The sequence below is a fragment of the Syngnathus acus genome, chromosome 5 (assembly GCF_901709675.1).
Source record: "Syngnathus acus chromosome 5, fSynAcu1.2, whole genome shotgun sequence".
Taxonomy (NCBI): Eukaryota; Metazoa; Chordata; class Actinopteri; order Syngnathiformes; family Syngnathidae; genus Syngnathus; species Syngnathus acus.
The window spans coordinates 10,937,219-10,958,435 of NC_051091.1; the positions used below are offsets into that span (position 1 = coordinate 10,937,219).

Here is a 21,217-nt window from a genome sequence, read left to right on the forward strand (position 1 = left end):
TATTGACACTCAGGTGGTTCCCAAGCAAACTTATTACTCTCAATCACTGTCTTTCTAATGTTTTGCATTATTTGATTATCAAGTGTTTAGTTTTCCTGCAATTGAAAAACGTGTTTCAAAGTACTTACGGGAACACCGGTCATTTCACTACTGATTAATGGCTAATGAATAACTGATGAGCGGCTATTCGTTGTTGCTGTAATGGAACACAAGGCCTGTGCTGACCTGGCAGACTGTCTGTCAGAGGGATTCTGTGTGTGTGTCCGTGCGCGCATGCACTAGCGTTTGATTTCTTCATTTTGCCCATCCGGGTGTTGGGGGGATGAAGGACAGCTGAGCACGGCAAATGCACTTTCATGTGCTCACAGGAAGCGTTTGGCCATTGTTTGCATGGCTGGAAAGTCTGCGGTGCAGAAGGGATTTGAATGTTTCAGCATAGGTTCTGCTACATAGTAGGTAGGTAAATAACTAAGTAGGTAGGACGGTAGGTAGGTAGGTAGGTTACTTAGTATGTACGTATGTAAGGAGGCAGTTAGGTAGTAGTTTAGTTGGTGTGTTAATAATTTATTGGTTGGTAGAGAAGTAGTAGCAATCCCACGGGATTCCAGAAAAAATGCCAGCCTCGGGTTGGTAACTCGACAGGTAGTTCACTAATTAGGTAGGTCGGCCAGTGTGGAAAGGATTGGGAAAAAGGCTTGCGAGTCCAGATTGCCGAGAACGCCTGCTCTAGACAGTAGACGCTCCCTCGAGAGGCAAACAGGGAATGGAGCGGCGCTGTTTCTCTGTGGACTTGTTCCTCTTGCTAACTAGTTTGTGTGCCCTAAAGTTTGTTCAACCACAGAGGGAGTGGAGGAAATGAGGCAAGTGTGAATGTCATCTTGTTTTGATCACCACCGCGTGTCTGTCTGTTATAAGCGAGGAATTCATTCATGCTTTGTTTGTGGGGATTCGCTTCCTTTCCTTGTTGTTCATCAGCCGGCGGAACGTTCTAGATAGCTATCTGCTACGCTTCAGATGCTGTCAACACGAATATGACAAATACGTGCTGAAAACATGGCATTGGATGGGCTGGATTTTTTGGGGGGACTACGATTCAGCCAAACTGTTGTTGCCTTAATTTGAAAGCCTGACACTTGCTTGAATCCATACCTTGCGTCATTTGAAAGGGAAGCTTTGAACCCTAATTTCTTTTGGGTGGGTGTTTTAGTGTGGCCCCCTATTGGCGATTTTCACCTGGAACCATCCAAATCCCCTTTGAGTCCAAACTTGAAACGGCGCTAAAGGCAACATCCATTTCAAACGCTTCATTGCTTTAAGAATGATGAGAACCTCAGCCGCCACCGTTACAGCAGGTAGTGTTTTCGCCCGGGCCACTCGTTTCAATCCTCCCCAGAGCGCAAAATGGAGTCGGCGTGGAGGGAAATGACTTTTGAAGAAGCGCAGAGCTCCGACAGCCAAAGCATGACGGTCCCGCACGGTCGAGAAGAAGCAGAACACTTGTGACGCTTCCGTGATGGATGTTACGTTCAGTGTTTCCACAGTCTCACGTGCGTCTCAGATTAAGAAATTCAACAAAAATTTGTTGACCAGTGGTGTAATGTAAGACAATTTGTTGTGGCTTAGATTTTATGTACCGTATTTTTTGGACCATAAGGTGCACTTGAAATCATTTAATAATAGCGTGAAATCTATCAAATAAACACATGGTGTGTTTTCAATAAACAATTTAAAATGCAATGCGTCATAAAGATAATGTGCCTTATAATGTGTATGTAGAGTCGTGTATTAAAAGTTTATTGATATTGTGCCTAATAATACAGTGTGGCTAATGGTCCAAAAGTAAAAATTCTCCCAAAAAAATCTATAAAAAAAATATATTGATTTGAAGTAATATTGTTGTGTAAAATTTAAAATTCCACGGCCCTATTTGTCATTCATCTGCTGTTTCGGAAAAAAAAAAAATCATTCAGTTAACCACCAGTTAGTCAGTGCTTTAGTTTTCGCTAAATATTTACTTAGCCTAACTCAAATAACAATTTAGAGGACTACTTCTTTGCTTTACTGGAGTCATATTATTCTAAAGTAACTGGAGGCACAAATTTTTGATGCCTCTCCTCACATATGGTGTCCATGTTTATATTTCATGGAACTGCACCAATTGCGAATCCCGCCCATCCGCCTCCCACGTGAATATTAGTCTTTATTTTTTAGGCTTTTCCCATGTTAGTGTCCTGTAAATAGTGTCCATGTGGTCACGCGCTTGCCTTCATTTGCACCTCCCAATGTTTGTGCTTGTGCATCCTCACGTCCCCATGCATGAAATGTTGCCATTTGGAATGATTGTTTTTGCTGTGCAGCCTGTCTGCATTAGCGCTAAAAGCCTGCCTACCTCTTTTCGCTTCCACCGGGAGAGGGTTTTACACAAATATTTATCAGGTCGCCAATTAGAGTGGCTGTGCTGTGCTTGGACAACACACTCACACGTAGTGTGAGCATTGTGTATATGCATTCCTGGAGACTTATGTCACGTTTGGGTTACATTTGTCCTGGAAGCAGATGTTCCGCACGAGTTGCGTGCACGTGTTGCTTAATGTGGTACAAGCTACAGCGGTGCCTTGAGATATGAGCTGACTTTGTTGCGTGACCACGCTTGTTACTCAAATCCTTCAATATTTGTTTTGTCAATATTATTTTTTTTCATGAATTTGTTTTTCTTGCGGAAATGCAACATTTTTTCCTGTTGTATGACTTAAGAATGATGATTTTTTGCCTTTAGAAATTAAGATATGTATTTGAGTCTCAACTTGACTTTTTTTCTCGCAGTACTTTATATTACAACTTTAAGCTTCATTTATTCTCGTAATATGTCAGCTTTATTTTGGTAACGTAGTGAGTCTTTTTCCTCATTCGACTTTCCTCATAATATTTCAACTTTATATTTCAATTTTATGCTTGTAAGATTAGAAATTGGAGTGAGTTTTTTTAAGACTCAGTATTGCAACTGTTCTACCGCAAAGTAATTTTTCTTTTGCTCTTTATGCTCCTTCATTTTCTTTTTTTTATGTCTTTAAATTTAGTCGAAGCTGTTTCTGGGTCTTGCTTTAAAGTTCACAAAGGCTTTCTTTTCAACATTAGCCGTGGAATCTTCCATCCTGGCTGCTGAACAATGACTTCCATTCAAACATGGCCACCAAAAACTTCCAAGCTGAAGTACAGCCCTTTTCTTTCTGGGGTTTCACATTCGGGGGGCTTTCCCCTCCGCCTGCGAGATGGGCGACTTGCTCCTTTCTGTTGGAGAATGTGCTCCCAAACCGCTAATGAATCCTCCGAGCCATCCCACCATCATGCTCTCTTTCTTCCAACAACACTCTAAGCCTTTAGTGCTGCAGTGGCCTGCCTGGTGCTTGCAGAGATTGCGATGATACTTTTTCTTCTTTTTTTTTTCTTTTTTTTATGGCCGCTGTGCGTCAGCAGCTTACGATGACTCTATTACCTCGCCGTTATGGAGACTGTGTGTTTGCGTGCGTGCCATGCAACTGCACGACATCCATTGCGAGGTCCTGCAGGAGCTCCAGTGGCTGTTTTGGCGTATGTGAGAAGATGAGAATGTCCATTAATAGACTCGGCATGCTGCTGAATTGATTCTGGGGTCAGTCCATAAAGCACGGTGCCTCGGTGCTATCCTAACAGTAGCATCATTAAGGTGTTATTAGAGCGCCGGAAAAGAGGAGGAAGGGGCGGTGGGAATAATTTACACTTGCCTTTCCAGCATGTGCGAGATCTCAACTCTCGCTGCTGCTTTTAGACCTAATGAGAGCCTTGGTAGCACACTTAGCGGTGTTTTGACTTTATTTGCACCATGCATGTCATCTGTAGTTTATAAGCCAACTGTCATGGTGGACACTGAACAGTATGAAGATAGCACGTGAAACCCCCTTGTTATATTCACAGTTGACTGTTAATATTTGTAGAAGCTGAAAAAACTCATTTACTGTATTTGTTTATTCCGTGCTCTTTCTGAAAAAGCCTTACGAGGCCACAAAATGTACACCCTTAAAATTGCTGAGTGAAAAATTCGACCGACCCAGGGTCAATTTCACCCAATTTGTTGGGTTGTTTTCTACAAAAATTGGTTTTGCGCCAAACAACCCAGAAAATGGATGATGAAATCCATCAAATGAAAGTTAAGCTCTACTGGTGTATGCAGCAATGAAGTTCTTTCGGAGTCACCCAAGCTGAAAAACACTGAAGTGGTGGAAATGGAACCAATAATATTAAAGAAAAAATTGTTTTGTAGCTAGACAGAGTTCATGACTAGCCATTAGCCAAGCGACGGGTCTGACCTCCATCCTTAATGAGGATATGTGCTATTGAAAATGGATGGATCCAACTGCTCTTTGTTAAATACAAAGTGCCTGACCTTTTCCAAGCAGCTCCTATCTGTTACGGATTCTCATTGCGCCTAATTGGCTCTAAGCAAGGAGTTTGTCTGTTTGTTCCAGTAGGCCCCATTTTCCTTACTGGAGTCACGGGGGCCGCTCCATCTGGACTCAATTAACGCTCCCTCGAGTCACTGTGTGACTGGCTTCAGTCAAACCCTAATTCCTGTCAATCCAAGCATCTTCCCCTAATTAGCCCACATTTTGACCTTTTAACACGAGCCCTGCGAGGGATTAGCCCGCATTGTGAACACTTTATGAATAAATAAAAAGGTGTGCAAGCACCTGCCGATGCAACTTGTTCTCTTCTACCGATGCCCGCGTGGAGGCGTCTTTTGAGTTTGCAACTAGAATAATCTGTCATTCAAAGCCTCAAATGCCATCCCCTCAATACTGCTAAGGAATTCTGATGATCATGCAAAAAAATATATACATGCATCAATTTTCTATAGGGCTTGAAGATGGGCGCATCAGTCAATGTCCAGTCACATTTGTTTATGTAATGTGGAAAAAAATATCAGATTTAATGGAAAAACAAAATAGCCATAGACAAAGAATTATTCAGACTCACATTCACAGCTTTGGAGTGTTTACTGATTAATCATTCGATTAACTGTTGACCGATTAATCGGCCAGCCGATTTAATCGGGCAATATTACAACATCATATAAGGATGACATTTCTCCATAACATATTTTTTTAATTAATTGTCCAAATAATTGGTTATTGGAATTTTGCCAAATCAAAGAATCGGCACTAGCTTTAAGAACTCCATATCGGTCATGATCTATAATTTGCAGTCTTTATTGGACCTAACATGCATATACCCGGACAAAATATGAAAGCTTCATGTCGCAAACATGCTAACCACGCCGCTACGGTGCTACCTTAGATCAAAAACGATCTAAATTAACGCTCGTCTTTTACAAGTGATGACATGGGAATTGGGGGCGATCCAGTGTAGCTTTCTTCATCTCATGCAGAAAAACAGTTTGGACATTTTGAAAGCCGCTCCGTGCATGCTTATTGTAGGTGACATAAGCTTGAGCGCTTTTTGTTATTCCGTGCGGCTACAGAGCAAAATAAAAGAAGAAAGAAAATATGGAGGCTTTTCTAAGGGTTGTGATGTTGCTTCTTCTCCTGTAATGCATTCTGTCTCTTTTGTGTTAAACTGCAGCATACATCCACAATGATTTTGAATGCTTAATGCAGCTGTTGAAGAGAGAATATATTTTGGGCCAAATGGAAGCGACGGCCAGACAGATGATGTGGAATAGGTCAATAGCTGAAAGGCTAAAAAAAACACATAAAACAACCTGGTGATTTTTAGCGGCCCAATGCGCCGCGATCCAGCCGTAATGAGGATGCTGTGATGCATCTCCAAGGATTCATTGAGATGAGCAGTTGCCTGCAGGCTGCACGTAAGGTCCGGGTGGCGAGGTCTGGCAGTCACATCATTAGGCACACCTGCTCAGTCTAATGGATTTTTAATGAATTCTGCCTTTGCAAAGTTGATCACGCTCACTTTCAAATTGGAGTGTTTGTCATTTGCATTACATCATACCAAGAACCGTTTCTAATATTGTTTGCCTTTAAGCATGATTTACAATTTTTTTTTTTTGCAGCACCTCAAAAATAATTCAAATACTGCCGTAATGACCAATATTAAAATAAAGTAGTGTTGTATAGCCTTGATCAAAAACAAAATTCAACATTGCACTAAATAATGATGTCATTAAATGTATTAAACACAGTTAAATCAAAATGTAATTGAAAAGCAAACTGTACCTAAAATAGAACAAAAAGTTCAAATAAAAGTTAAATACAACTGAACTGCACATAGTTATTCCACATCTTGAGAAACACCCGGTCCACAGAATTTCTGTTCAAAGTCAGCTTTTCAGCATTCGCATGCAATTTATAATTAAACTTGTTGCGCTTCTCTAGAGCAGGAGTCACCAACCTTTCTTAAACCGAGAGCTACTTCCTGGGTACTGATTTAGGCAAGGGCTACCAGTTTGACACACACTTCTGAAATAGCCAATTTGCTCAATTTAGCTTTCACTTTGTGTTATTATTGTCATTTCCAGATCACATGTAAGTGTGATTTTAACAAGAATAGCAAAAAATACAGTCAAACCTCGGTTTTCGACGACAATCCGTTCCAGAAGGCGGTTCGAGAAGCGAATCGGTCGAATTCCGAAACTATTTTTCCCATTACAAATAATAGAAAACATTTTAGTCTGTTCCAAGACAAAAAAAAACCAACGCCTTTTTTAAAAGCATTTTTTCATTTGCGCATTTTTGTCCGATCGCGCAACTGCAGCGCACCGCCAAACGCGCAACCGTAGCGCGTTGCCCACCGCGCAACCGTGACGTTCGGAAACCGAGGTTTGACTGTAAAATAAATAGATGCAGCTCACTGACGAGTGCCGCTATTTGAGCTAATTTTAGAACAGTCCTGCGGGCGACTTGGTGCCCGCGGGCACCGTGTTGGTGACCCCTGCTCTAGAGCAATCCAGAACTGTGAGCAACTTGAAACGTGTACATCGTCTACCCTGTGCGTGAGCAACCAGCAGAGGGAGCCTGAGGGTCCGAGCAGAGGCTAAAAGCTTTAGCGGGCTTTGTGAGAAAAGTAGAGAGTGGGGATGAAAGTGATGCCGAGGGCTTGCTCCGGTGCTAAGCTGTGGCACATCTGGGCACAAGTAAGCTTAAGCTCCGCCCTCCGCACCCCTCATGAGAGGGTTACGAGTGAACATCAGTCAGTGCACATGACAGGAAGGGCTGACATGGAATTTGTCTCACGGGGCCAGAAGATGCCGCGGCCGAGTTGTATACCATGGAACCTGTGTGCTTCGGAGAAGCGTAGAGGTAAAGAAATGTGTGCATCTGGGTGCGGGTGTGATTGATTGATTGATTGATTGATTGATTGATTGATTGATTGATTGATTGATTGACATTCATTCATTACTCCTGCATGGAGAAATTTTAGTATACAGCAGCCAACGGGATTAGGAAAAATAAACCCGTTACAAAAATGTTTAACATAATGCAAACATGACAACTATCCCTCCATTTGCAAAGTAACTGTAATCCGATTACTCTACTGAGAGATGTAACGCGTCAATCGTTACCTTATAACGTTATTCGGCATCACTGCATGTGCGTACGTGCGTGTGCTGTGTGGAGTGTGCTGACCTCTGTTTTCACGAGGTTGTCTGTTTTCCGTGGCCTTGCGTTCAGATATTCATGCACGATCACGTACGCTGCTGCAAATTAACCTTGTGATCTCCTCCTATATGTGGACCTCAGACGTTTGTGTCTGAGTGTTCGTGTGTGTGTGTGGTGTAGATGAGACATCATTTGTGACTGAGATAGCACTCTTGCATTCTAAAAGGAGATGTGGTTGTGATGTTTTCTTATATCATTAAAGCTCGTGCTGCTTCATTGTACACTGAAAAATGTATATGACGGTATATTGAATAGAGAGCAGGGACTTTAATACAAAAGTGAGTCTGGTTTCATAATCCTGATATTGCTGTCGCCGGCATCTTTGTTTTTTTTTTCATAAACAATGATGTCGACTACGTGGTCGTTTCAAGTGATATTTCCCCTGACAAAACCAACAAAAAAAACTCCAACAAAAACAGTCAGAAAGTTTGACGATTGAAATATTGAAATTTCTCTGACTGTTTTTAATCAATTTGTTTTGCTGCACTACTTTGTACAGCCAATTTATTTTTCACGGTTTTGTTTTCAAAGAGTGGACTTGTAAGTGTACAAAGTGTAAGCAAAATGATGTCAAAAGCTTAGACTGACTTTTTTTTATCACGGGAGAAATCAATATTTGAAAGCAACAAAAGGAGATGTCAATTAAAATGTTGTTAGTCATCTTCCTTCCTTGGTCACTGGGTTAGTTTTGCATCCACATAAATGGGAAGCAGTCTGTATGTCAAATTAATCTCTTGCATTCAACTCTTTGACTTTTCAATAAGAAAAATATATTCTGTCTTGCAGAGGTGCTCATTCAGAATGTTTATGAAGGCGAAATGCACCGAGCTCATTTATAAAAGCTGCCGAGCGTCCCCAGCTGCCTCAGACGTGCTTCTGGAAGTTACGTTGCCTCTGGGTTGAAACCAGAAGTTCAAAAATGTAATTATTGTTTAAAAATGTCATCGCTAACAGCCAGGAAATATGCAAGTCATACTGATAAGGGAATGGACTTTTGGACAGGTTGTCATGATAGACATGCATACCAAATGTCTTTTTTGCTGGCTTCATGGGCTGAATTTCCCCTTTTTATTGGGTGCCGCCAAATTTTATGAACTTGGTAGAGCTTTCATAAGGGAGATTTATTCAGTCTAAAAATAATAGTGCAGATGCAATTTCAAGAGCTTTGCTCCACCTGCCTAATACAAGTACTAGAGCGTGATATTCTGGCATACAGAAGCTGACCTTGAGGTATGGTCACAATCAGGATTCACAGGCAGATCGATTGTAAAGGCCGGTCACACCGACATGGAATTTCTCAGCGAGGTGACGAAGCAATTTCTGTTGTTATTACAAAAAAAAGTCCAAAAATCCATCTTTGCCGTCCTCTCCACCTGTACTTTATTTTCTTTGCTGGTTGCTGGTCTCTTCTGCCGATGGCGGATCGAAATGATGTTGATCGGAAGGAGGCGGCGGCGGGGGCGTTTGGTGGTGGGGCCATTGGAGACGGCGTGACAGTGCCAGGGTGGAGAGCATCTATCAGCAGCAGGAGTTAGAGCAGTGGGGATTGAAGGGGAATCTTAATAGTCACCAAGAAAAGAAGAGCAAATCCCAAAGAGAGGGGACACGCTAGATGAGCTGAGGGATTTGGGGGTTTTAATCCAAGGAGAAGTGCTGATTGATGGAGGATGAGGCTGAGGAAGGAAGAAGGCTGGGGAGGGAATGCACCGACATCCACTCGCTACTTCTTCAGCTAATGAGATGACATCAATCACTCAGTGGAGCACTAAAGTCAGTGGGCTGTTGTGCGTGTGATGGGGGGGGTTTGGAGATTTTTGGAGGGTGTCCATCTCCTGTTTGTAGTCCCAGTGTGATGTGGCTGCTGTGACAACTAACTGGCATTGTTACTATGAATGCAGGCTGAAGATGAATAATGGCGGCTGTTATCAGCACACTGTGATCAGCGCTGGAAATGATGAGCAAAGTTTTGGATCGTGCCGTCGCTACAAATGAGTTTTGTTTTGTGAAGCATCATTACACATTTATTTCCGTATTTTGAATAGGCTTGGAGAAAACGTGGATAATGCGTTTTTGTGGGCGAGCACAGTGCTGCCGTGGTTAGCGTGGCTGCTTCACAGTCGAGAGGTTCTGGGTTCCAGTCTTGACTTCCTTGCACATTCAAAAAAAATCATGCAGGGTAGGCTCATTGAAGGCTCTGAATTTTTGACCATCCATCCATCCATCCATCCATCCATCCATCCATCCATCCATCCATCCATCCATCCATCCATCCATCCATTACAAGGCAGATGTGCGACCTACTTTGAGCCCCGAAATAATAGCGATAATGTTTTCCCACAGCTGAACATTTTGAAACTGATATTTTTTTTCCATCAAATAAACAGCAACACGGAAAATACACCAAGGCTTTAACAACAGCTGCAGTATTTGTAAAATGCATGAAGATGAGTAGCGGCAGCAGCAACCTGGCGTGTTTATGGAGTGTATAAAATGCTGCTCGCTAATTTACAATTCCTCACATAGGCTCGGAAGACATTACGGCCCATGCTATATTGCAAAGTGCTTCTCCGCTACACTCGAAGTCATTGGTCCTGAAGAGGAGTAAGTGATGATCTCCACCCCATGCTGAGACATTGCAGAGTAAAACGCTGAGTCAGCGGGACAGTATGACCTTCAAGATTTAACACTTATTGTCGCGCTGGCTGCGAACGCAAGTCATCACGTAGCCGACAAGGTCATCGCCGCCGGTTTATTTGTGGTAACACATTTTCTCAAGTGACATCCAAGCGACAATCTGTACTATGGACACTTCATCTTAAAGAAGAATAGAGTACTTAGATGCAATTCTTCCAATTTATTTTTTTAGGGGGCGCATACTTTTGCAGCGCCAGCACAGTGTATTCTAGTGGTTGGCTAAGGCGGGAGGGTTGTGATTCAAATTTCAGCTCGGGCCTAGAATTACGTTTTTTTTTTCCAACAAACGCCTTCCCAAAAAAAAAATCCAGAAACACCAAATTTGTTTTGTGGCATAGAAAGGCTTAACTCATTCTTCATTTTCTTTCAGTGGGTCACTTAGTACAATTTATTATTTCACCAAAAGTAGGCCAAAGTTGCCTATCCCGTTCAATATAAAGTAGTTTTAACAGAATTACAGGCTCTTTGATTTGAGCCATCAAGGAACATGTTGCCTCATATCTTTATGTTAAAAAACATTGACCATTCACTTTGAATAGTGTGCAGGTTCCACCGTCCTTTCTATCTGTCGTCTCATCTCGAGTTGCTAAAAAGGTAGTTTTAGTTCTATTATTGATAGAATGGTGTACGGCTAGCAGAGCATAAAAGGTGGCAGAGGAAGAATAGTCCAATGGAAGTGTAAAATGCAGCTTGTTGAGGAGTTTTATTTGTTGGAGCCCTTCAATCTTTTGCTCAGCTAGTTATTCCCTCTAACGTTTTGCACACGCTTGATCTCGCCGGGATACGGAACAATGCAGGACAAGGTCAACTTTGGCACAATCAATTGCAAGGCTGAATGATTTAGCCCATGGTCTTTTTCTTTTTAATATATTTAAGTTTTTATTTTTTTAATTTATCTATTTATTTTGACCAATGGCAGCTTTTGGCACAAAAAGGTGCAGGAGATTTTTCTGCTCGAGTCATTTCAGAGACAGCTTTCCTTGCTTAATCCTCCTCCCCCCCCTCCACACACACACACACACACTTTTTTTTTTTTTTTTTTTTAAAGCCAACCTCATCTAGCTGTGGTCCAGTAAGGCTCATATGGGTTCCTGCCAGGACGTCCAGTACCAGCTGTGACCCGCAGTATTAAGCAGATGAGCTGTAATGCGTGTGTGGATGTGTGTGCACACACTCATACTTTTGCTCGTGTTTGGCCTGACATTAAAAACTGTTGGGCAAACACAATCTGCACTTGCTCTTTTGACATCATTTTAATGTTTATGGAAATAAAGCAATGGTAGTAAAATAACACTAAAATACTTGAGTGTGTTTTTCTACCCCTCAATAATTAAAAACAGTTACCAGGTCTCCTAATATGTTGATGTTCCTGCATAAAAAAAAAAGGTCAAGAACCACAAAAAATACTATTTGTGCCTCAGTCTCAAGCAAGCAGAGCAGTTTTGTGACACAAACAACTTGCGTCAAAGGGAAGAAACTTCCCAAGGACTTGAAGTCAATGAGGCATGCAAGTGCACGCTACACTAATGAACAAGTAAAAGGACTTTCAGCATCTTCCTCCTACATCGTGGAGGGTTTCAAATTGTTACTTCCGAGCGGGTCGCATCATCTCCCTCATCTTCTTCCCTCGGGTGTCTCTCCGGAGGGGCTTTTTGTCTCCACGGGGGAGTCAATGGTGGGAGGGGGGGGGTCTCACGTGGCCCTTGAGCAGCCCTGCAGAATCTGATTGATCGCAAGGACATGTTGATACGCTCGTATAGATAAAAAGTTGTTCAGCTGAGAGCTAGTATAAATGTCTGTGCTGTTTTGATTTAGGTGTCTTGTTTGTCTGCTGGAAAGAGAAATATGACGTGCGGCTTCACTTTCCGTGTGTCCCCTGGGGGACATAAGAAAGTCACTTGGTCTGGGTGTTATAAAAGTCTTCTGCAAGTTTGAGGTTATTTCACGGCTGTGGAGAAAATGTTGTTTGACCATTTTACAGATGCTTTTTGGTTGATTCTGTCTCTTTGTTGTTCATAAAGGAGATTTACTGTCTGAGTGGGCGGGATGTTTTTATGTTGCCCAAACCTTATAAAAAACATTTGGTGTGAAAAAATGAAGGATTTTTTTTCATTTTATTTTGGATCATTTATTTAATACTTTTTAATAAATTCATTCTACATTCTGAAATTGAAAAATTGGTTCCACATACAAAACCATGTTTTTATTTGGGTTCTGCTTTTCTCTGATCGTTGGGATTTTCCTTTAAAATTTGACGTCAATTTCCAGCTCATTGCCGCATTGATTTTCCTCCTTTGCAGATCCAGCCGTGCATCACAGGCAGAAGACGATGGTGACTGACATGTGCTACCCGGCAGAGATTTCCAGCCTGATGGACTTCGGCTCTCCCGACTGCTCGCTGGGCAAAGGTACACGCTCGCCTCCGGTATAGAACGAGTGAGCCAGAGAGGCGTTGCCTTGGTGACCATGTGTGCGGGGATTTATCAGGGTAGTTAAAAGAGACAGGAGGGAGGTTAAATCAGGGAGCAAAGGTGTGTGCTGACCACCTTGACACAACACTGCAGGCTTTGGATGTTGTGAGAAAAATCTTTGCAGTTTGAAAAAAGGTAATTGCGCTGGAGTTGCATCATTGAAGCTGCTTATTCTTTTCATATTCATAATGATTTTTTTTTTTGCACCAAAGGCTGTGTGATAATTACATTGACAAGCCTGTTATTACACTATGTATGCTCTCCAAGGAGAAAGCATCTTGAAGAGCTATTGAGCACGTATCCATAAAGCTTTTGTGTTAATTTCTTTTTACACCTCGTGATTCTGCTATTAGGCTCCGTCGTTCTGGATACAACAGTACAGCTGCGCTAACATATGTTTTATAATACTAAAGTATATACCATATTTAGCTGTAACTTTATACATACATATTTGGATATATTTTCCTCTGCAATTCTAGTGAGAATAAGCAGCTCAGAAAATAGATGGATGGGTATTGTGATTGAAATCTAGTTTTAGAAAATTACAAGAATGTTGTCGTTTGTTAGGATGAGGCGTGTATATAATTTTGAATTGTAAATAAAAAATTGTAATATAATAATTTATTTTGTAATCGATCTATTGTGGCCATAGGAAGCCTACATGATCTAGTTGAGTGCTTTACTAAGTTGATGGACCAGCCAGGACACTTTTCGTGTGGTGTTAGCACTAGCCTTAGTGCTAATGGCACTGTTCGGACCTGATCGCCATGTTGTTGTGGGGGGTTTTCTTTTCAACAAACAAACAATATGGAATCATGTGACTCAAACAGAGCAGCTTCAAGTTAATTTAAATGCTACACTGCCTGGCATTACGGCGATTAGCATCCTCTGTCGTTGCCATGGCAACCCTGCATTACCTTACGTCATGGTGAAGCATCCTTTGATCCATTTATCCATTTTCCACACCGTTTACTGCCCTTCATTTGCTTTTGAAGTTTTTTTCAAGTCTCTCCAGTTCCATTTCTCAGCTGCAGGGGACGCTTGAGAGCTGAAAGAAATCAGATTCCCCCCCCCCCACACATCAAAAGTCAGGCCTGTGTTCTGCGTGATTATAGCAAATATTTCAGTTTGTCTCTTCTGTGGCTCTCTCGCTATAATCTCTGTTAAAAATGCAGACTGGCAGTTAAAGGACGAGGTCTTCTTTGACGACTTCTGCAGGCTTTTAAAAGCGAGCGGTAGCCAATGAACGTCACGCCAGTGCAAGGTGTTAAGTCCAAGTGAAGAAAAGGCAGCGAGAAAATGGAAATGTTGCAGCTGAAGAAGTGTCCAAATGAAAGCAATGAGTGCAGATGAGATCGAGTGCTGGAAGGGGATGTTCACTTCTTCTCATTTTGACAAGTGTAGCTATTAAGACAAAAAGAAATTCTGTCTGCTTTTAATGGATTTGGATGGAGTTATTGCAGCAATTTTTACTGTGTATTAAAAAGCCCTAAGGGGACTTATTATTGAAAATGGACTTTTTATAGGCCTGTAATAGTTGGATCTCTGCACTGCATGCCCACCCATTAGACAAAAAATTTGTTGGTGGCATGTTGATTCACCACACAATATGTAGTGCTGCCTCAAGTGAAAATAAATCCCCAAAAAGGTTGTCAGATTTAAAATGTGATGCCATAGTCCACATTTTAATTGTAATTGATGGCCCGGTACCACTGCCTGGGGACTGGTGGACAAGTTGTTCAACCCCTAGAACAATAAAATAAGTTGTTCTGACAGGAAATTGCTGCCTCTGTGATCGAAATGTGACACGCATGTTTTCTTAGTGTGAAAGGTTCCTTTGTTCCATCCGTTCCATGCCGTTTTAGCTGTCGGCCATCAGATGGCATTAGTGTGCCTCTGACTCACCTGGCTTGTTGTCACCTGAGTCTTCAGGCGCAGTTTCAGCTACCCCGCCTCCTCCTTCTTCTTCTTGCAGGAGGGGGGAGGACAATTTTCTGGGTGTGTCCCTCCAAACACACGTAGAACGAGAAAGACGCTCTCAAGGGAGCACTTCCTGTTCTGGGGCGGGGCCTGAGCGGTCGAGCACTCTCACACAGGTGGCATATGTTGTGTATGTTGAGCGTGTTGTCAGTGTGCGTTTGCTGTTTGCTCCCACTTGCTATGAGAGCTCACAACGACGGGCCTGACAGTGGAGCCGAGCCGAACCAAGGCCGACAAGGCCATGAGGTCTGACAGGGAGGAGGGCAAGGCCGGTGAGTGACCCACAAGCACACGTCCGGGATTTTTAGTGCGTATGCGTGCATTTGTGTGTGTGTGTGTGTGTGCGCCGAGACTGGAGTAGCTTCAAGTTCACAGTGTCATTGTGAGAATACTGCAGTCTCAGTAGTGGTCAGTAGTGAGGTGGAACTTTTGCACTACTTTGGTTTTCCAGAAAATGATCATGTATGGATGATGTCACTGTGACGATGTCATTGAAACATGTATGACCTTAAGAATAACATGTTCGTAATAATTATAAAATAACAACTAGCATAAAATATACCCACACCTCACCCTGTTCCTCGAGGGCCGGTGTGCTGCATGTTTTATGTCTCCCTGCAACAACATCCCCTGATTCAAATGATCAGATTATCAGCAAGGTCTGCAGAAGCTGGATAGCGATCCCGGCTTTTCATCATCACGAGAAGGCGAATATCATAGATTGGTTTGGGCCAGGAGACATCTGCACCACCTTGTTGTCATCATGCGCCGACCTAGATAGTACCTATGGACGACGTGCTTATCTGTTAATCTGTCGCAGTAGAATGTAAGCATAGTACGCACGAACGTGGCGGTATGTGGATATGTTGATATGAGCAGGCATAAGCACGCTCGCATAGTTTATGTTGGATCACGTGGGATTTAAACTTTAATAGACAACGTAACAGATATATAATAGTATATACGTATGTGTATACAGTAAGCCCTCGCTACATCACGGTTTGTTTATATTAAATTATTGTTATTTTTAAAAATTGTGTTTATTTGTTAGAGTGTACATTTTGTACAAAAAGTCGATATTCCATTTGTGTGTTTCTGCGGCCTTGTTGTTGTAGTCACAACCTCAAATTCCAGATGAATATCAGTAGGACAGATTGTACAGAAAGAAAAGCAAAGAAGAAAAAAAGAAAAGAAGCAGATTGTATCATTACACTCAGTGTACCTGTGAAAGTGATGCCGGTGGCGGCTCCAAATATACATGACCACATCATTGTTTAATTTGCACTTTTTTTAAAATATTTGTATTATATTTAGTCTCTGTGATATGACTGAAGGACTAGTTTTCTGCATAGTAATGAAATGGCATGAACTGCCATGTTGAAATCCTCTCATTCAAATCACATAGCAATAACCTTGATGTCCCTCCCTGACTTGCTGATCACTGTGCTCATTATCCTGTTTGGACCACTCTCTAGTTAATATTTAAAGCCATGTATTGTATACTATGCGGCTTTTATCAGTCTCCGCCGCGCTTATCTCTGTCATAGTTTTATTAATTCTCTGAACGCATAATAATCCTCCACTGCCAGTATTAAAAAGAGACTTCACTTCAAACACATGAAAAACACGTTGTGAACACGTCATTTGATACATGTCAAATTTTCATGTCGTAAATGAATTGTATTTTTTTTTCTATCTCTACTGTGTTGTTTAGCTAGTCAGTTAGTTAGTTGGATTATCGGCATTGTAGTCGGTTGGTTTACTGTTGGATTACAGGCATACTAGTTGGTTGATTGTCTAGCTAGACAATTGGATTACAGAATTACTGTACACGGTCTTTCCAGTATTTTGAACACGAGTGTTTTTGTATCATCCCCTCATGCGTCACCGTGTAGCATTTTGTAAAGCAGCCTGAAATCTGTGCATCATCTCCACGTCTGGCACGGTGACAGGGAACAGCGCTTTCCAGATGAAGCCTGATCAATGCCATGAGCGCAGCGGTTTAGACCTAACGATTAGCCAATCAGCTCAGAGAAGCGCGACGGATTCCTCTGCCAAACTTTGCCGAGTACATTTGCGCAACAGCTTCAGATATGACCGTTGGAAAGAAACCATATGTCCTTACATGTAAACACTTTGTGGCAATCATTGGCCACATTTTCGAATATGTTCAAACGTACTCGAAGGGCCGTGCCGAGCAAACTTTTCTGAGTTATTCCAGTTCACGCAGGCTCCAATCATCCAAGACTCATCTTTTACCTGGGTGATTCATTTAATCAAGAGTCTATGAGTCTGATCTTGACACTGTAATTAGATGGAGGGCAAAGCTCACTGGACCAGTCATCCTTTTATAATGGAGCACAGAAATAGCCAGCTGCACACACCAGTGCACTCATAAGGTAATGCTGGGGACACCGTGCACACTTAGTGATTCTTAGCAGCCACCAGTTTTTGAATTTCAGACAAAAATGGGCAAGTGCAGCTTAACTGCTCTTATAGTGTGTTATGTACTCATGATGGTCAACACAACGTATAATGCACACAAATTATCGCCACAGATGACTTTGAAGGTACCAAGATTGACCTAGAATAATCTGTGTGAGACAGTTGGCTAGAAAATAGCCTATAGGCTAGCTGTCATCTTATTTGGTACTTACATTTCATATTTACAGCGGCAAATAACAAATAATGCTCCTCATTGGCAAAATCGCAAAGTAAAAGCTTCAGGTGGCTTTCTAATCGACAATCGTCTTGTTTCACGTCTCAATCGGAGACCCCGAGGCTCGGCCTAACTTATTCTACTATTGACATATGTTTTTGTCGTTATAAATATTAAACAGGTTCAACATACACCATTGTCCAGGCCGATAAATCACACCGCAGCATAATTGTGCTGCTTTTAGAAACATCCAATAATTGGCCTTTGCGGACTTGGTAAAAATGATTCTGCCCATTTATTACTATACTCATAGTTTAAAGTGGGATAGTTTTCCGAGCAGATCCAAGAGAAACAAAATCACTCTTAGCACAGCCCACAGCAAATGCTAATCACTCAGAATGATTTATGATCAGTAAGGGTGAAAAGGGTTAAATTCATTCCAATTATGGATATCTGTTCATCCCACTTTATGTAACACTTTCTCAGAGGAGGGAAAAAGAGGAGTCTGTTGCTGTGCTCCATCCTTGTGACGAGTCCTCTTATCAACGCAATTTCAAGACTTTTCCCCGTTTGTTTGACGAAACGTCTGCTCTTATCAGCTAATTGCTGCTTTAGTGCTTTTCAGCAGTCTACACCCGAGCAGAACATTTGGCTTATTATTGCTTGTTGCGGTTTGGAGTCGACTCTGCGTCCATATGTTGGCGGATTATGATTAGTTATTTTTAACCGTGCTATAATTTATAAGAAAAGTGTGTAATGGATTGATGTTCGCGCGGGAAGTCTAGCTGTGAAAAAAAAATCTCCCTCAGGTTGTCTTTCCGGATCTGACAAAAGAAGACTAATCCCAGCAATTATAACTGCTTTAACTATTAATTCTCTGCAATATTGTAATTCGTTGTTCCCCTGATGCCTTGCGTACTTGTATAGACGGCTCCGTTTTTATTTTTCTTTGCAAAGGAACGAAAACTGTTATCGCTCTCGTTGCTTTGAAAGCTTGTGCGTTTAATTCAGGCAGGCTGAAGCCATTAAACCGTCAAAGCGTAGGGAAAAAATATATATATATTTTTTTTTATTTTTTTATTTTTTTATTTATTTCCCCTACGCTTTTTTTTTTTTTTTTAAAGTCCCAATGATCGTCACACACACATCTGGGTGTGGTGAAATTTGTCCTCTGCATTTAACCCATCCCCGTGTGATTTTAATCCATCCCCTGGGGGAGAGGGGAGCAGTGAGCAGCAGCGGTGCCGCGCTCGGGAATCAGTTGGTGATCTAACCCCCCAATTCCAACCCTTAATGCTGAGTGCCAAGCAGGGAGGCAATGGGTCCCATTTTTATAGTCTTTGGTATGACCCGGCCGTATGACGTATATATAAATAAAACATCTTTTCCAAGCACAATCATATGATGCAAGCCTATTATAACATTTATTTTAGTGATGACACTGAAGTAGGAAAATGTGCATTTTAACACATCAGCATCAATTTGATTAAGTGCTTCAATACTTCACCGGGAATAAAAATAATACCCCCTAGCTTTTCTTGAAGCCAATCACTTTGCCACTTGCTCTCCTTTAAGAGTGTGTGTATCTGTGTGTGTGTTTGTGTGATCTTATCACAAGGCAAAGCAGCGAAGAGCTGCTCCCGGCCAGTTTGATGGACACTTTAATAAGAAGCAAGGCTGAGAGGTTAATTGAACGGGCGGGCTAACGAGTAAAGGGAGGCAGAGCGACCTGGTGTTCTGCGGTAGGAGGATCTTCACGGCCTGACGGAGGATCAGAGGCTTTGCTCTGTTTCAATTGCTCTTGAACAAAGAGGCTGCAGTGAATGAAATGACTCTTTTCAAATCTCACTCAGTACAACTTGTGACATGTTGACGTCATGCGCTGTCCACTGAGCCTCATTGTAAAATCTGCCTCTCATGGATAATGTTTTTATTCACACCAGTACTGGAAGTCGAATTGATATTGTGCGGCCTCTTCTGGGGTCTGGGCCTTGGCCACCGGGGGCAGTATAGTAAAGACATAAAGTAGTTGTTCGCCGCAGCGAATAAAGCAAGATTCTGTATATATCTCTCGTTAGTTGGTTTGCTCTCATGGCCCAACTGTATGTGTAATATTTGTGATTTTTTTCAAATTTCTATTGTAATCTACTATCATATGGGAGCAGATATAAGTTATTGCAAGATGCCCAGTGTGATTATTGTATTTTATATTCCATTGTTTGTGTGTAATTATTTCATTTTATTCCTTTTCATTTTATCCACTCAACTTTAAACACTGTAAAGTTGCACAAGGGTATTAAAAGCAGCCTCTGGGCTCCCCTCAGCAAGTAAAGGCTATCCTGTAGGTAAACAAATCAGGAAGTGGATTTAGCCTTCGGGGCTACATGGGACTCCTGCATCTGCGGAGGACCTCTGTGGTCATACTGCAGGCCCCTCTAACTTGGACAAACACTGACTTCCTGCTTGCAGTTTTTTTTTTGTGGTCGAGTGTTCCCAAACCAACTGAGAGCTTTTACAAGTCTTTTTGAGCATCTGCAGCTGCACTTGGAAAAGAGCCCACTGTATATCCTGCCATCATTCCAACTTTGTCCTCTGGCAGTCTAAATGGTTCCAGGGGAACTTTGGATTTCAGGAGCAAACCAGCACAATACTGTAGTTTATTGGAATACTCTTGTCACATATAAAGTACAAATAGTTGTCAGTCTTTTTGTTTTTCTATGGCTTGTCAAACGTGCCCACCAGGTCCTGTGTCCTGTCATTCCTGTTTGTTTGACTGTTTTCCCTGAGGCCTGGCATGGTGTTATATTACTAAGGAAAGCATTCAGCACTCTGGGATGAGCCTATCTGTCTGTCTGTCCTCATGTATCTTTCCCTCCATCCGTCCTATAAAACTCTTGAAGAGCTCATTATCCAAAAAGCATGCGACATCATGTGACAACCGGCACACGAGATTCTGCATTATGTGTAACACCCCATTTTCTTTGGCCAGTCAATAAAATCATAAAAGACTTACCAGACATACTCATGCGCAGAATCAGTTGATTCTGGACCACTTCAACTCCAAAGTTGACTCAGTCCTTTTCCGTCTTGTTTGCCCCCAGTGTTGTTGCACGAGGAGGTGGCCCAGCTTCAGGAGGAGGTACACCTACTACGGCAAATGAAGGACATGCTGGGCAAAGACCTGCAGGAGGAGTCCCAGGGAGGAGGAACCGCAGGCCTGCTCTCCACAGCCGAGCTCCACGTCCAGCTGGGTGACAAGGAGCAGGAGCTGGACCACGCCAAGGAGGCCTTACAAGGTCAGATACCCTATTTCCAGTTGAGCTTGTTTTTTGTGTTGTGCAGGGTGATCCTGATCATGAGTAACTTGCAAAAGAAAGATCGCATTATGATCAGGACACATACTGACTCAGCATCTGCTGGATATTTTTAGTTGTATTCATTTCTGTTGTGCAAGTTGATGTTGAGCACTAACATTGGTAAATAATTCAGTAAAAATTAATAAAGCGGTCCAATCCCATTTATGATATGGCATGAACATTGCCCACTGTTGTAGTTATTTTAATAAGAGGATAGCGAGGAGATTGTTATTATTTATTTATGACTTTTTTTGGTCGTTGTTTGACATAGTGTCCTTGCTTGGAAATATGAATGCGGTGTTAATGCAAACTGTTGTATGATGCACCAATTATCCTGCATTGTTTTCTAAGATGATGCATTATGTGACACGGCAGCTGCTACCCGTT

General features: G+C 42.0%; 1 protein-coding gene across 4 annotated transcripts in view; it reads left to right on the forward strand.

The window, feature by feature from the left end:
* kaznb (kazrin, periplakin interacting protein b) overlaps positions 1-21,217 on the forward strand; it is a 49,868-nt gene that overhangs the window by 24,599 nt on the left and 4,052 nt on the right. For 2 of the 4 annotated variants that reach the window (XM_037251684.1, XM_037251687.1), the window contains exons 5-6: positions 12,665-12,772; positions 20,576-20,770. In XM_037251684.1, the coding sequence (XP_037107579.1) occupies positions 12,665-12,772; positions 20,576-20,770 (303 nt within the window). Of the gene's footprint in view, positions 1-7,213; positions 7,311-12,664; positions 12,773-14,869; positions 15,088-20,575; positions 20,771-21,217 lie in introns of those variants that run through there. The other 2 variants (XM_037251686.1, XM_037251688.1) reach the window with 2 other exon arrangements.